Source organism: Glycine max, chromosome 17 (assembly GCF_000004515.6).
Source record: "Glycine max cultivar Williams 82 chromosome 17, Glycine_max_v4.0, whole genome shotgun sequence".
In the NCBI taxonomy this organism is placed as follows: Eukaryota; Viridiplantae; Streptophyta; class Magnoliopsida; order Fabales; family Fabaceae; genus Glycine; species Glycine max.
Window position 1 is genome coordinate 13398957 of NC_038253.2, and position 17275 is coordinate 13416231.

At 29.9% G+C, this 17275-nt stretch overlaps 1 protein-coding gene and 1 non-coding gene across 2 annotated transcripts; both read left to right on the forward strand.

The window, feature by feature from the left end:
* Positions 1-409: 409 nt before the first annotated feature.
* On the forward strand, positions 410-602 carry MIR1520O (microRNA MIR1520o). The gene has a single exon (NR_048716.1). It is a non-coding gene; the product is annotated as a microRNA MIR1520o (primary transcript).
* A 1903-nt stretch (positions 603-2505) lies between these two features.
* LOC100807653 (probable xyloglucan endotransglucosylase/hydrolase protein 6) lies at positions 2506-4753 on the forward strand. Its single transcript, XM_003549948.5, has 4 exons — positions 2506-3019; positions 3293-3393; positions 3488-3684; positions 4027-4753. The coding sequence occupies exons 1-4, from the start codon at positions 2830-2832 to the stop codon at positions 4415-4417; spliced, it is 879 nt and encodes a 292-aa protein (XP_003549996.1). The 5' UTR covers positions 2506-2829; the 3' UTR covers positions 4418-4753.
* The last annotated feature ends 12522 nt before the right edge of the window (positions 4754-17275 follow it).

Genomic DNA, 17275 nt, shown 5'->3' on the forward strand with positions numbered 1-17275 from the left:
AAGGGCAACGCGTTGGTGCTACTGGCGTCTCCGAGGCCACGTGGCAGCTCCTACGCGAAAGCGCCAATGGTGGTGGCGCCATGCATGGGCTTCACGTAAAAAAACTGCACCCCCCAGGAATAAGTTTCAAAAGAACCCCATTTGGGGAATAAGTTTGTAAAAGGGCACCATTTGAGAATTTTTGCCACACAATGTTAGAAACCAGGAATGAGTTTTGAGCCGTTTTCTTTCATTATAAAGTATATTTAGATGTCCATACCATAAATACTTGTAAAATTATATTTTTGGTTCTCTTATTTATCTTTAATTTCGATTTTGATTCTCTTTTAAAATTATTAAGGCATTTAGTTCTCTAATTATGTTCAATCCTGTAAATATGGTCTCCAAATTCAAATTTAAACGTTGACTATTACAAAAGAATATTGATTGTCATGTGTCACATTCTGATTGGATGATAACTGTCATGTGTTAGGTTTTGATTTAATATTGACTCTATGGACGATGAAAATGTATTGTTGTTGTCAACGTTCAATTAGAACGTGACATGTGATTGTCATCGTCCAATCAGAATGTGACATGTGACAGTCAACATTCTTTTGTAACATTTAACGTTTAAATCTGGACTTGGGGACTACATTTATGGGATTAAACATAATTGAAGGACTAAATGCGTCAATAATTTTAAAGGGAGCCCAAAATCAAAATTGAAGATAAATAGAATGAACGAAAATACAATTTTACCTAAATTTTAGGATGATCATATCAACTAGAATTAAAAAGTATGTTTTAAAATTCATAAAATAAAAGTGTTGTGTGTTGAAAAATATATCAGTACGATATGTAATTTACTAATTCAAAAATATTTTACTTTTGAAATAATAAATTATTATTTCTTTATGTTATGAATTAGAATTTAAAAATATGTATTGAAAATTTTAAAACACATCTTCTGCTTTTATCCCCCGCATAGTCTAATAAAACATAAAGGGGAAGTACGAGAAAATTTGTAGTGATGTTTACGTACAATAAACGTCTGAAGACTACTACTGTCTTCGAAGAGTCGTACTGTTGGATCGTATGAACTAAAATTCCTAATACTATAGACCTTTGTTGGAGATATATATGCCTAGCTAATTAGTGACAAAAAGAGTGTATTTCTTTAGAAGTGATGTTTGACTTTTTTCACTCATTTCCTCCAAATAATATTGTTAGTTTTACAAATATTAATCATCAATCAAATCAAACTAATGAATATACTTGGTACGTATAGTTACATGGTAATGAAAAAAATTAGAAAACTGAAGGTGTGAGATACATAGAGACCATATAATTAATGCCTGTTTTAAAGGTTCTCACTCGGATGCAGAATTTTCTATTTTTAAATAAATGAAGTATACATGTTTTTGTAATTTTATAATAATAGTATTGTATATGTGTAAGTCACTTTGTATTTAGCAATCCAAATAATATCTTTTTATTATATAGAATAGAATAAATTTGTTGTGTGTTTGGATTGATTTTATGTTTGAAACAAATTATAAATATAATCTAATTTGAAAAATTAAAAAGAAATTCCATAATTGTCCGAATTTAACTTGTTATTCATTTGGTTAAAAAGTTCAAGCGCAAGGATAGCAATAATTAACAAAAATAAATGAAGCAATAGAAATAAATTAAAAATCGTACTTGCATGTGACCTATATTCGTAGTTAAGGGGATTAATTGCAAAAGTTGATATATAGTTGACAGATATATTTTAAAATGTTAATGCTCTAAAGGTTTTACACTTCTACAAAAATATCAACAAGGTACAATTGGCATATGATTTTATCTTTTAAGTATGAAATTCGAAATTCGATGTCTACATGTATGAAATTTAAAAATAATTTGGATAGTGCCTTTTTCTAAACATTGTTAAAGAATCCATTTGTGTGACTAACGAATTACAAGTTTTAACATCACAACTCGCTTTAGTTTTGAAATTTTTATTATCATACACCCTATTACGTGTATGTTTTTCTTTTAAATTATTCATCCTGAGTATTTGGGAAAGAACATTTGAATAAATATGATTAAAAAAGACTTTTTCTTCTTAAGGTGATTTTTAATTAATATTACATGTGTTATAAAATTTAAGTTATAAGATTGATTTAATGATTAAAACAAATGGGAGGAGAATGATGTTGTGACTTTTAGGGATTAATATCATGAAATTGAATATCTTTTATTAACAAAAACTCATAAATTAATAAATATTTATTGATAAAAAAATATACTCCAAAGACCAATTTTTAATTTGAAAAATCATAAACAAACGTATCTCAAATTAGGAGGAGATTAAAAACATATTTAACTCTTTTGAAATGTCTGCATGATGCATTTCAAGTTTCTAATATCCTTCAAATTTGGAACTTGAGAGGTGAAGTTTTCCAAACCATAAATCCGAACCAAGATAATGGTGTTCTTTGTTCTATTTAATGGTGTTGTTTGTGCTATTTATCACATACACAAAACTCTATAGGATCACTAGGATGCACACGTTGAGAAAGTGATTTAGGCAGCAGAGAAGTAAAGGAGCCAAACAAGAATACAAACTGTTGGGTAGGCCCTAATGACCCCCAATCCATTAGCTGTATGGAAAGCTAAGGCGTGTTTTGAGACACAATATTTCAATTCAATGCTACTCTCAAAACACAAACAATAACAACAACAACAACTCTTGTTAATTCCCTTCCCTTCCTTTTCCTTTTCCTTTGTTTTCCCATATAAATAAGACTCTACCCTAACCTTCCATTTCACAACAAAAAAATTCTTCAGTTCACTATATCTATGGCAATGTTTTACCAATTTAGGAATGCTGGTGTCTTTTTTTTCCTTTGTGTTCTTCTCTTATCTGGTGTGTGTGTTTTGGGTCGACCAGCCACTTTTCTACAAGACTTTCATGTCACGTGGTCTGACTCCCACATCAGGCAATTTGATCAAGGCAGGGCAATCCAACTCAGACTTGACCAAAGCTCTGGTAATATAACAACATAACATGTCCGAATCTATTCCAATGTTATAGTGCGTGTTTGGATTCTCGGTTTCCAACTTTCATTTACATCCAACCTCTATTTTTAACAAGCATCCTCTTCTTTGCTTTTGCAGTGAAAGTGTGTTGGACTTTGTGTCATCGCAAACACCCTCTTAAATTCCTTAATATATTATGTTGAAAAAACCTATATATGTGGTCACATGGTCCTAAAGAAACAACCATTTGGATAAATAAATATAATAATACTTGTTTTTACAGGATGTGGGTTTGCTTCCAAGGTGAAGTACATGTTTGGGCGTGTTAGCATGAAGATCAAACTCGTCCCTGGAGACTCTGCTGGCACAGTCACTGCATTTTATGTAAGTTCAAATTTTCTTACCACATCCCTTAAATTTGTTTGGAAATTTCTCAGAGTGAAACACTGACATAAAATATATGTTGGGTTTGTGGTAGTTGAACTCTGACACGAATTATGTTCGTGACGAGCTTGATTTCGAGTTCTTGGGGAACCGTACTGGGCAACCTTACACAGTTCAAACAAACATCTACGCTCATGGAAAGGGTGACAGAGAACAGAGGGTCAACCTCTGGTTTGACCCTGCTGCGGACTTCCACACCTATTCAATTCTCTGGAACCATCACCATATTGTGTAAGTAATTAAACATACACGCATACAACATATTGATAAATCATAAACAATTTTTTTAAATATTTATTCAATACAAATAAGTACACCACAGTTGTGATTAAATCACAACCTAAAGTTTAAATTCAATTCACCAATCAGAAATCCTTCATATAAGTTTTAAATAAATTATTTGTAAAAAATAATAACCACAATAATTGTGATTGAATAAAATTGTAAAAATTATTTATATATCAAGTTTTGATCTAATTTAATCCTATAAAAGTTAAAGATCTCACTTATATTTTGTCTTATTATTATTTTTAATTGATATCAGATTTGATTTATTTTTTTCAATACACGCAGATTCTACGTGGATGATTTTCCAATCAGAGTATACAAGAACAACGAGGCCAGGGGGATTCCATACCCAAAGATGCAAGCAATGGGAGTGTATTCAACATTATGGGAAGCAGATAACTGGGCCACAAGGGGTGGATTGGAGAAAATAGATTGGAGCAAAGCACCATTCTATGCTTACTACAAGGACTTCGACATTGAAGGATGTGCAATGCCAGGACCTGCAAACTGTGCCTCCAACCCAAGTAACTGGTGGGAAGGGGCTGCATACCAAGCCCTTAACTCCATTGAAGCAAGAAGGTACAGGTGGGTTCGTGTGAACCATGTCATCTATGACTATTGTAAGGATAAGTCAAGGTTCCCAGTGACCCCACCAGAGTGCCTTGCTGGCATTTAATTAAATTAATTTTCGGTGGTTTCTCAACATTCATGCATGCCTCACTTATTATATGTTGTTTTTTTTTTTTTTTGTTCCTTTATTTTACATTACACTGTTTTTGTTGTGTTGTGTACACATTGTGCATATAACAAATTATTCTTGGGTCCGAGCTCGTACGTTGGACGAAGCCTATGTTCGAATCTGACGGGGCATTTGTTGTTTGAGTAAAAAGAAAAAAGAAAAACCTCTTCAGGTCCTCTTTCTTTGTATTTTAGTGCGCGTATATTGGTTGTGATATAAGAAAGCTTTGTAATTGTACTCATTATTGGGATGAAATGAAATGAAATTTATTGTTATTGTTTTTTTATGTATTATACGGAAAGTCTCAATTTATGTAGAATAAAGTCTTCCTCCTGTTTCTGGATAAGATAAACGACAAGGAAAATTGGTGGGTTGACAAGATTGCATTAACATGCTCCAAGGTCCAAGCTGGTCTTGGGTTTTTGATTTGTCGCCGTTTTTTTAAAAAAAATTATTGATGTCATGTTAATAAATCGGAGTCACATGATCCATTTAAGTAAACGTCAGAACCAACACTGGTCGGCATAAATACTAATAATGATTTGTGTTGTTAAATCAAATGATTCACACTTTGAATCCTTATTTTATAGTTAGGTATGAAATAAATAATATTGGGAGAAGAATATTTAATAAAGTTTTTTTTATATATAGTTAATTATAAAAATCTGAGATTAAATGCTGCTCCCATCATCCATCTCTCTCGTTGTGCCTGAATATATTTTTCAGAATTTCTCTGATCAATTAATATAAGGCTAAAAGAATTAGTGATGAAGAAGTTAGATTAGCTGAAGTGGGTTTATACCATGATCTAAGCATTAAGAACTTATAATAAATTTGTAAGCACACGTTCACCAAATGTTCAATAGAATTAATGCGCACGTGCACGAGAACTGCAACACATCTGACCTGTGCCAAGATGAAAAACAACTATATCCTAGGGTTAATCTAGCGGTTTTTAGAATTTTAGTAGTATGTATATGTTTATTAATTTTTATAATAATTATTTTCAGTTAGGTTCAGACCTAGAATACATTCATGCCTTTGCGTGCATGCATCAACACGATGTCATGACAACAAGCACCGGGTGATGCTGTAGTTCTTTCTTATCTAGTTTTTGAATTATAGGAGGTTGGCACATATCTTTCGGTTCTCCATTTCTTCGTGTTATCATCGTTACTCCTCATTTCATTGTTGTATTTTTGTGGCACAACTAAAAAAACATGATTTTATGACGCACATTCGACATCGGTGCTTAGAAACCGTCTTAAAAGAATAAGCAGTGACATTTTTATAATTATGATGTGTTAAACGACGACGATTTTACTCAACCCGTCTTGAAATGAACAATACAACACGGCTGTTATTTCCACCATCGCAAAAATGAGAAATCCACAACGTTCCTAGTATACACCATCGTGGTATGCGTTGTCAATTAAGTGAATAATACTCGCGCCTGAAGTCACTAGTGACTCACGTTACATTTTTTCCCCCTCACTCAGCTCACGTCCTGGCCTCCGTGACTCATCGACCATTGTAGGTGTCTTCGAAAATCGTCCAGTTGTCAAAGGTTTGTTTTGAGTCTCTCATTTTCGCCTCTAAGTTTCATGCTTTATGGGGTTGAATCTATAATGAACTGTTGGGGGTTGAATAGAGCATTAGTTGGCCCTGTTGAATGTTCACCCAATTCGTATTTTGAACTCTTTGATGGTATTTCGGCACTAGTTAGCTCGAGGTTGTACTGTTCCCTCGTCAGGTTCTTCTCTAGGTCACTGTTACTATCTGTGCTTCATTTTTTGTCAATATGGTGTTTTATTTGACCTTCATATCAAATGAATAATGATCATTCATGGTATTCAATGTAATACATGGCAAATGCTTATCAAATTATACTTACTATCATTTTCCCTGATTTGTTAACATAACGTATTAGTATCAGCAGGTAGGTTGCCTATAAACATCTGGTTTTATTAATAATTTAATTTGTTGGTGGTGTTTTAAATGGATTAAAAATTCATGCGACCTAATAAAATTTTGTAATGATGTGTTGAAAATTTGTATGTTGTAGCATGGCATTGGTTGAAGCAATTCATGTTTCTTACCAAATATAATTGTTCAGAAGAATGAGATATTATATTGATTGCAGGACAAACCAGTATTGCATGTGCTCTAACTCGAAGGTTGCACTCCAAAGGGAAACTGTGTTACATCGTTGAGACAATATTTGAGTTGGTCTAAACCAGGATCTTAGTTTTAGAGCAGGAGATCATTCTAAAAATATTAGAAGAATTGGTGAGTTTAGCTATATTTTTGTTGGGTAATTTTCCCCCCAATTTCTTCCTGTCATATGTTGTTTTATTAATAGTCTGACATGACGATTTTAAAAATTTTAGGTGAGGTGGCACAACTCTTTGCAGATGATGGTGTTATTTGCATGACTAGTTTAATATCACCATACAATAAGGATACATATGCATGCAAACCAATACTTCCAAAAGGAGATTTGATTGAGGTAATATTGTTATTTTGGTGATCCAAAATAACAAATGTTAAGTCATGCCTCAATAATTGGGCTATACTTTATATAAATTGGTTAATGAACAATAATTTTGTTACTGATATGTAGTAACCCTGCGTGAACCAATAACTGAATCATTGTTGACATTAACCATAGAATTGGTTAATCAACAACTGGGTAACCATTAACCGGTGTAAAAATGGTGTAAATCTGAAGTGAAAATTGGTTGTGTTTTGGATGGGGTACTGTATTTTGTTTCATTTTCTAATTTTTTTTTTTGTTTTGTTTGGGTTCTCTGATGTTTTGTAGATAGATTGTAAGCTTTCCATATAAACCAAATCTTTCATAGTTATGTAGTGCTTGACTTTGAAAATTGTTACTAGTACTACCTATTTTAAGTTTGGTTTGGCACGAACAAACTACAAAGGCTTCTTGTTTAAGTAATGTTCATTTACTTGTGCAGGAGTTGATATTGTCTATAGTTTAAAGTCGTTGTAGTCAATCATAAGCTGAAGTTAAGAATTGCTTGCATTTTTTAAGCCATTGTCACCATTTTCAAAGCTCAAACCAAGTTTGAATTAACCTTTAAAATGTCATGTATTAAATTATTAATTAAACTTGTATTGTATTATGAGTACTTCTTCATTATGAATGAGGTTCATTTAAAGTAGGACTATTATTATCACTTTTAAATGACTAAATTATAAATTACAAATTACATATATAATACATTTTTGAAATACCAAATTAACAGTTTGGTGAAGTCATTGTAGCTGTAAGCCTATCAATTCCCAACTACTGATTAGAAATAACAAGTTCAGTTGGAGGTAAACTATATAAACAAATGTAATTATAGAAGATAACATGGATAAGCACAAGTCATTAAGGATTCTAAGTTAACTCTTATTTTCTTTATGGATGTGGGTTCAATTTTGTATAATACCACTTGAATTTTGCTTGGTGTGAAACTCTTCTCAAGAAGATTACTTAATGATTAGAGACTAGTTAAATAACTACAATTTGATCAAAAAAATGTTTTTGTAATTTTGGCCTCTACAATCATCTTTTGAGTAACTCTTTATTCTTAATATGATAGTATTGAGTATATCTCTATGTTCTTCTATTTTTGGCTTGAGACCAAATTTGTAACATTTTCCCCTTATAAAACCATATCAAAGTCATTCTAGTCATTTTTAAAATGATTTATTATTTGCTAGTAATCTTACTTATATTCTAGGCTCCTGTTGTTGATAGCTATGGCTACCTTTTAGTCTTACCTTTGATGATAATATCACCACTTTGCTAGTCAGGCCACACGTTTGTTTGCCATGAAACCTTAATAGTAGTACATACAATTTTGGATTCTTTTAAGTACATTGGCAGCTATTGTTGCATATGAGACACAGTCGTCTAAGCCTATATGAAAGGATTGCAAATTTTGCTCTATACAAAAATAGTCATAGAAACCTGTCAATCACCATTGCATTGCATTTTATATGTATTGTTCATCTTTATAGCTAAGAGTATCACCATTAATGTTTGTTTATTGTTAGCAATTTACTTTTCATTTCCAAAAGCTCAGAATAGGCTTGTATAAAAGATTTTATGAGCTTCCCCTAAAAACTAATTGGGTAAGAGCCATGTTGAATTAGTGATTACTGTCAACCTCTAGGCTCTATATAGACAACCTTTCCCTTGTTTAACAGCATTGAAGAAGAAGATTAAGGGGCACCACATCAAACAACCAAGATGGAGTGCAATGTATCACACATTTACATTACACCAAAGCCAAACAAACAATTATGGAAACAAAACAAAAAAGAAACAGCTACTATGTATATTTCAGGACTTTTTGACAAATAATAGCAGGCATATTACATGTTATCTAACTTCATTTTTTAACACATGTTTTTATTATCGACTTAGACCTATATATGACAATATGAGTTGTTGTTAATTAAAACTTGGGTTGTCGACCAACTGCTAAAAGGACGAGTCTTTCAAGGATTGCATTGGTCATATCATATTTTAGTTGCTAGTATGTTGATCTAAATGGGTTAGGGATCTCGGAATGTGATGTTGTTGCTGCTATTTTACAACATCATTACTAAATTAAGGTAATCAATTATCTTTGATTGTTGGATTAGGAAGACTTTGCTACCAAAGTCAGTTTCTATTTCACTGCGTAATGAATCATACCGTGTGGGTTAGGTCTTAATGTCATACTAATCTAGTGATGCCTCTGGAATCAAACAATAAGCTTTTATTTAAACATGTAAGAAATTGGAAGATTATTACCTATTGGCTTCTATTTAAGATGTTATGTGTTACCATTGACATTGACAACTTCCCATTTGGAATTGAATTAGTAGTGAGTGACAATTTCCCATTTTATATTGTATTAGTAGTCAGTGTCATAAGCACGATGTCTCTTGTCTTGCTTCTGAATTTCATACAAGGAGTAACAAATCATAGAGTGCCTCTACAATCATGCCCAACTTTGTGTCCTTCAACAATTGAAGCAAAGGTGACACAATGGCAGGTCTAATGGCCCTACCTTTATTTGCAAGGTTGATAGATAAGTTAAAAAAAAGTTGTAACAACATGTTTATTTTCTCTTTTAAGTTAAAAGTCGTAGTAGAATGTTTGCATTCAACGACATGTTTTACTTAATAGACGTTGTAGAATGCTTGCATTCAACGATGCGTATTAAGTAAAACTTGTCTTTGAATTGACTCAGTAGTAGAAAACAATTGCTAGGGGACCGTCGTGAAAAGTCAACACTTTCCACGACATGAGCTTCAAAGACGATTGGCGACCGTTGTAGAAACATCATTTTTTAGTAGTGTGGGGTGGAAAAGAATAATAAACCATACTCTAATGCATATAAAATGGATGGAGATTCTTGCTTCACAAAAAAGCAGTTGAGGCCGCAAACAAAATTAAAGTACATCCACGTTTTTGTTAATTTTTTTAATCTTTTAAAATAATTACATCAATCCAAAAAACATTTTCATCTTAGTAATTAATTGTAGTCGTTAAGTTTTCAGAATTAATTCAAGGTTTTTTTAAACAATATAATTTAATTATTGCATGTACTTCATATTTGATGATGATCCTGGACATATAGGAGGTTTTTTTTTGTCTAAATTAATGTTATATATTTTTTATTGAAGACAATTATATTTGAATTGAATAAGATCATCATAAGCGATAAAATTCAAATTTTTTCCAAGTATATTTAATATAATTTTATAATTAAGACTCAAACTCGATATTTATGATTAAGTGGAATGATTTCATGCCAATTAATCCTTCATATTTGTTAGTAAACACACACACATATATATTTTTTTGCCAAAAAGAAGATTAGAAGAGTTCAAAAGTGCATTATCATGGTCAAAGTGACGCAGTCCCTTCAGTGCCTCTTTTCTTTCCCTTTCTTCCATTTGCTACAGCATATATATAGGAGCTCTATGTTTAAGGCAACAACACTTATCCACTGTTTAACCTGCATAATTACACGTACCGACACTCTGCGACAAAGGAAAATAAGAAATTAAAACATAAAAGGGGACAGATACAATCATCAACAGAAAACACAAAGAATAAAAGGAGATTGAAATAATTCTTCACAACGTGATGATCTCCAATTAGAAACCTTGTCGAAAAAAGTATTCACATTTATTATCTAATTACCCTAAAAAGAAAATATATGTAAAAAAACAGAAAACACGAGGAAGGGATATCTTTCAAGAACACCTAAGAGAAATATCATCGGGCTCAATATCCAACCCGTAATATACATGATCACCAATATAAGATCCATAAGCACACATAGATAGCATGGAACAATTGTGGGTATCTCTGCAAGAACAGTGTAATCGAATATTTCCTTGATCACTCCCTATGTACCAAGGTAATCAAGATCCAAATATCATTGAATTTGCAGAAACAAGACGCTATCACCCGCTAGGTTGAGTCATAAATTTGATAACAAAAATAATTATCTATATGTTTAAATTACATCATACATAAATTAGAATTTATTTTTTATTGTATTTTAAATTTATAATAAAAAAATAACGAGATATAACTCAATTGATTAAATATAATATTTAATTTATTATAAATTGATTGACACGGTTTAATTCCTTCAAATCCAATAAAATTACATCATACATAAATTATAATTAATTTTGAATGGTATTTTAGATTTTATAATTACAAAAAAAAGTCCTTCAAGAAATTATTTCTAATTTTAAAATATTAAATATGAAAAATATAAAGTGTAAATGATAGACAACAAAAATAATCCTAGAAGTCAATTGACAATTAAAAAAACAAGATCTTAAACAATAAGTCTATTCTATATACCTATAAGGTGAAAGTTACAAGTACATATATTTATTATTAATTTATTAGCTTGTTCATAAAAGGTACTGACACCCATTAAGCCTATACTATATTTTAGTCCCTAAATTTAGAATTTTATATTTTATCTTTTAAATTAAAAATTATATATTTTAATTCTTTAAATTTAAAACTGCTAAAAACAGTTAAGAACTAAAAGAATTCAAAACTGAGGTACTAAAAAAACTAAACTAAAATTTACAAAAATAAATCAAATTCAAGGAACTAAAAATATATTGAAGCGTATATTATATTTTTTGAGATATCTCTATTCGAAAACTAATTTTTGAAACAGTATTTCAAGAATAAGTGAATGTTTTTTATTTTTAATTTTTTAAATATGTTTATTATATTTAAAAATTAATATTAAGAGGGTCTAAAGTAGTTGCTTGAGCAGCTTATGAGAGTGTTATAAATTCTTGATATTTTGTTAAACTGTTATGAATAAAAAAATAAACTAATAGTGGGATGTATATATTAGTTTGAGTGTGCGACAGTTTTTACTACCGGAAATTTAATTTCCGGAAGAGAACAGCTCTTGCATAGCCGCAGTTTGTAATAGTGCCGTATGCAATAGTTTCGGGATTGAAAGCCATAGGCCTACTTTTTTAATTTTTTTTTTCTCTTTCTAAATATAGTTTTTGTTTTCTAATTTTTTTAAATCTGTATTTTTAGTCCTCTCTTTCTGAGACATTTCATTTTTACTTTTGAAAAGTTTTCTGTAGTCATCTATTTTTTAATTGACATATTTTGTCTATCACTTTTAAAAAATTTATAATTTTAATTTTTGTCATCAATTTTAAATGTTGATTTATATATTCTTAAACATTGATTGTCTAACCGTATATTTATTATATACATAAAAATATTTTTTTTAATTATTTAATTATTAAAATCTTAATTTATTAAAAAAAATTAAAAAATACAAAGTTAACAAGTTTGAAATTGACCAAGATGACTAATATAACATAATTTTAAAAGTTGAGAAAGAAATGTTTCAATTAAAAAATAGAGAACTAAAATTATGAATTTTTTAAAAGTATAGAAAAAAGTGTCTCAATTAAAAATAAAGGGACTAAAATCACATATTTAAAAAAATAGAAAAACAAAAATTACATCTTACTTTTTTTTTGTTACCACTAGTTTTAGTACCCAATGTTATTGATAAGTATTATTTAGTTGAACAATGTCTTTGAGTATTGTAAATTTTATGGTATTGGGTTCAATTTCTACTGTTAATAAAAATAAATATGATAGTAATATTCATAGTTAATACATATCAATATTTATATGTATGTATTATACTTATCTTTTATTTTATTTAACATATACATGTATTTCATGGTAAAAGGGAAGACAAAAAGATGAAAATGAAAAAGGTAAAAGACTCACTTAAAAAAGAAAGTTAAAATCTCATTATACTTATGACGGGATATGATTTTCCTGTGTTATGTTTTAACTATATTTTTAATACTAATTAGTTTATATATGTGTGTGAGAGAGAAAATAAGGAAAAGAAATATTTTATTTACACTTTTTTAATTTTAAGATTTTAAATTTTAAATACCACCTGAAAGAATTGAAATAAAACTTTAAAGTGAATTTGATGTCTTTCATTTAATTAAATATAATTAAGGTTATATTCGATAAAATATTTCAATTAATTTTTAGTTATTTTTACTAGCAGAAAAAATTCATGTGACTTTTCAATAAATAAGTTTTTTTAGTAGTTTTTACTAACTTTTATCATTTTAAGAAAGAAACGTTACTTGAAGTGGCGTTTTATTAAAATTTTGAATTTGTAACTTTTTATATTTTTTTATACTTTTATCCTTAAAATATTTATTCATTTTTTTTACCTTTTTAAATTAATCATGATTTTATTATGTTTATATTATTTTATACTTTTCAGCTACTTCATTAGTTATTTTTATGAAACACTTCTGATTTCAAAAGCTAATTTCTTAGCTTTCAGCTATCAATTAAGTTTTCAGCTTCTAGTTAACTTTTTAGCTAATTTTGTCAAATATAACCTAATTACTTAAGAAAAATAAAAAAATTATTAGATAAAAAAGTATTTGTTAAATTAATTAAGTTAGAACATAGTAAGCAAGAGATTTGCATTTGTAACCAAAACAAAAGCAAGAGAAAATAATTTCATATTAAATTTAGCAGAACTAATTAAAAAAAGTTAAAAAATTATAATAGAATATAATATCTATCAAGTAATTTAAATTTTATGGTGATTTAATGTAAATTTTTTATGTTATAAGTTTAGTCTGAATATAATTTCTTCCCTTGCATCTCATATATTATATTTGATTTATAAATTTCATTTGAATAAATTGACTCACACATATCAATGTATAAAAAAATATAGGTAAAAGAAAATCTTAATAATTCATTAAGTAAAAAATTATAAATAAGAAATAAATAATTTGTCTGATAAATAATTTTAAACACTAGTTTTCCTTAGAAAAGATAAGAGTGATTATGTTAGATTTAATTTGATTTCATATTTGAAAGGAAAAATATTTAGTAAAAGAAGCTCATTCTTACGAATTAAGTGTAAATTTTTATCTTAGTTCTTACAAAAATGTTTATCCTCATTACTATATTTTTATTTTTTATCCGGTAAGATAAATTTAAATTTCTCTTAAATTTTCATGAAAAGTATTAATTTTTATTTCTTTATATTTTTTGTCATACTGGCAGAAAAATATCATGAAATATAATATTGTATGAATAATATAATTAGTGAAGAGTTAACTTTGTCACTTTAAGAAAATAGTTGAAGAGAAAAGTTAGGAATATATTTATTATTATTTCAATATAAATTAATGTTAAATGTTGCTGTTTTCTACTTTAAGTATTATTTGCTTTAACAAGTTAATTTCGAAAAAATAAATGTTGAAAACAACAATTACAAAGAACTTTTTCTTTCTGCAAATAATATATTAAGATCTTAATATGTATGAGTTTGGAAAAAGCTTGATAAATATATATGTTAAAAATGCAGATTTATAATAGGAAAATGCCTTTTTAAAAACAATTAGTTTGTGTTTGGTTTGATGGATGAAAATAATATGAAAAGGATGGAAATAATAATATTGGGTGTTTGGTGAAAGAGAAACAAGATAAAAATAAGTTTTAAAATGATGGAATCCACTTGTATTATTTTTTACCTATTTTCACCTAAATTTCTTTTCTATTTTTCTTCCACTAAACAATTTTACTTATCACTTTATTTCTCAAATATTTTTACTTTCCCATTTTTATTTCATCTACTCTATATCTCTATTCTATATGACATTTAAAATTAATGTTGGGTTTGACCAAAGAATCATGGGAGAATTGATCGGACGGTGGAGATTGGAGAAGCGATGAGTGGCGAGTGGAACGAATGAATTCAGTTTTGACAGACTTTAAATGGAATCCCAAAATCTTTCGGGGGTTTTGTGAAGGTGAAGTATCCTTAAAATTTCCACAGGGGAAAGATAGGAAGGAAGTTGAGAATGGTTTTAATTGCTGTGGTTGTTGAGAGAAAGGGAAAAAAGTGGAAGTAGGACACATGAAAGAGGAAGGAGAGATGAAATTGGAGTTGTGCAATTGAGTGACATCCGTACAAACTATTATGTAGATTCTATAGAGATGGGTATAGCAAAAGTTGGACTCTTAACAATTGACACCTGTCGAAAAATGATTGAAAGGGTCGAGCAACAGGTGTCTCTCAAAAGTTTTCTAAATTTAGGCAGTATGGATTTCTTAATTGTGAAAGAAGAAAACCTGGTTTTGCTAGTCGTAGCTAGAAGCCTAGGACAGCACACGAGTGGATTTTTATTTCTTTGGTTTTCCGTTTTCTATACCTCCTTTGGCCAAAGCAAATCTATTGTCATCTATAATTATAGAAATAAAGCCTTCACAATGCATTGAAATTATACCAATGTTCCTATTTTGCTGAGGTGTCAACATTTTATGCATCCATTTTCCTGTCTAAAAACGTTCTCATCACACTATATTTTTTTTCTCTTCTGTTTCAATGCGGTGTGGGCAGAGTTTAGAGAGGGAAGGAGAAAGAATACACGCTCCATGAGAGAAGGTGGAAAAACACACTAAAGTTATGATTTTTATCTCAAAACTTCATGAATATAGGTTCATTTTCTTTGTTTTTTTACTTTATAGTTTAACTCCATGAGTAGCGGTTCATAAACACACCAAAGCTTTGATTTTTATCTCAAAACTCCATTAGTACAGGTTCGTTTTCTTTGTTTCTTTATTTTACGGTTTAACTCGATGAGTAGTGGTTCATAAACACACCAAAGCTACAATTTTTATCTCAAAACTCTATGAGTGCAGTTTCGTTTTTTTTGTTTCTTTACTTTACAATTTAACTCGATCAGTAGTGGTTCATAAACACACCAAAGCTGCAATTTTTATCTCAAACTCCATGAGTATAGGTTTCTTTTCTTTGTTTCTTTACTTTACGGTTTAACTCCATGAGTAGCAGTTCATAAACACACTAAAGCTGTAATTTTTATCTCAAAACTCCATGAGTACAAGTTCGTTTTCTTTGTTTCTTTACTTTACGGTTTAACTCCATTCGCAATTTGTTGTAACACCGATCTCATCTACTCATTCTCCTATATCTGCTTCAGACAGGGTATTTACACAGTGTAAGGTAAAGTGGTATGATTCTCTTACTTCATGAACCCTTAGCAGAAAATAATTTATTTTTTAATTGTTTTTTCCAATCCGGCTAATTGATAGTTTTGGGACATAGTGCTGGCTCACTAAGTGTACGATGACATTTAGTATATTGCTTTCTTTGGTACCAGAGAGTTTTGAAACCAAATTGTTCTTATTATGTATGGAGTTTTGTTTGTCGGGAAGAACTTATATCTGGATTGAACACATGTTATGACAACAACTAATTTATAGCTAATTGTTTCGTCGATCTAAATAAATTCTGTTATCTTTGTAGCAATGTCTCGTAAGGAAAACATGATCTCTGAATTGCATACCAAGAAAGGGACTTGGAAGATAACAGTATGAATCACTTATATGTGGCACATTAACAGCACAATGGTAGACAAACAATAGAAATGGTGTTCGTGGACCAAATGGTGTGTTTGCTGAGATTTCATACTGTAATTGACTACATTCATTTTCCCTGCTTTCTTGCATTGATCACTTTCATTGTTCACTCTTACAAGGTGCAAAGATTGGTGCCACTCTTTGGCAAGAATTGTTTGCTGAATTTGAGTCAAAGTTGCATTGTGGTTCTGCATATGTGATTCAGAACATTAAGGTTGTTAAGAATCATTCTGAATACAAAGTGAGTAAGATTCCATTTTTGATTTACTTGGTGAAAACTACTTCTGTTGGGGAGGCTGAATGTCCTGAGATTCTTCCTGATGTCCATGTTCTTACTTGATTTACTAATATTATTGCTGGGGTGACACCGCGTGACACTTTAATGGGTATGTGCATTAGTCAAATTGCTAGAATGGACATTATTATACTTTGTCAAGAATACTTACGATTTGGTTGTGTCGTAATTTTAATATATATATATATATATTGTTAGTGTTGTGGTTGAAGTCATTGAGCGTAAAACAATTAATCCTACATATAGAGTTACAATCAAGTTAAGGGATAACCAGTATTGTTTCTGCCATTCTTTTGCTACATATATGCCATTTCAGGTAGCCATCTTTGTAATAGTTAATATGTTTAATTCTAGATGTTTTCGGCTATAGTGATGGTGAGATGATGATGACTGTCTGGGAGGAATATGCTCTTCAGCTTGATGATGCTATAGAGAAGAATCATATTGATAGGAAGCCATTGGTGGTTATGTTAACACT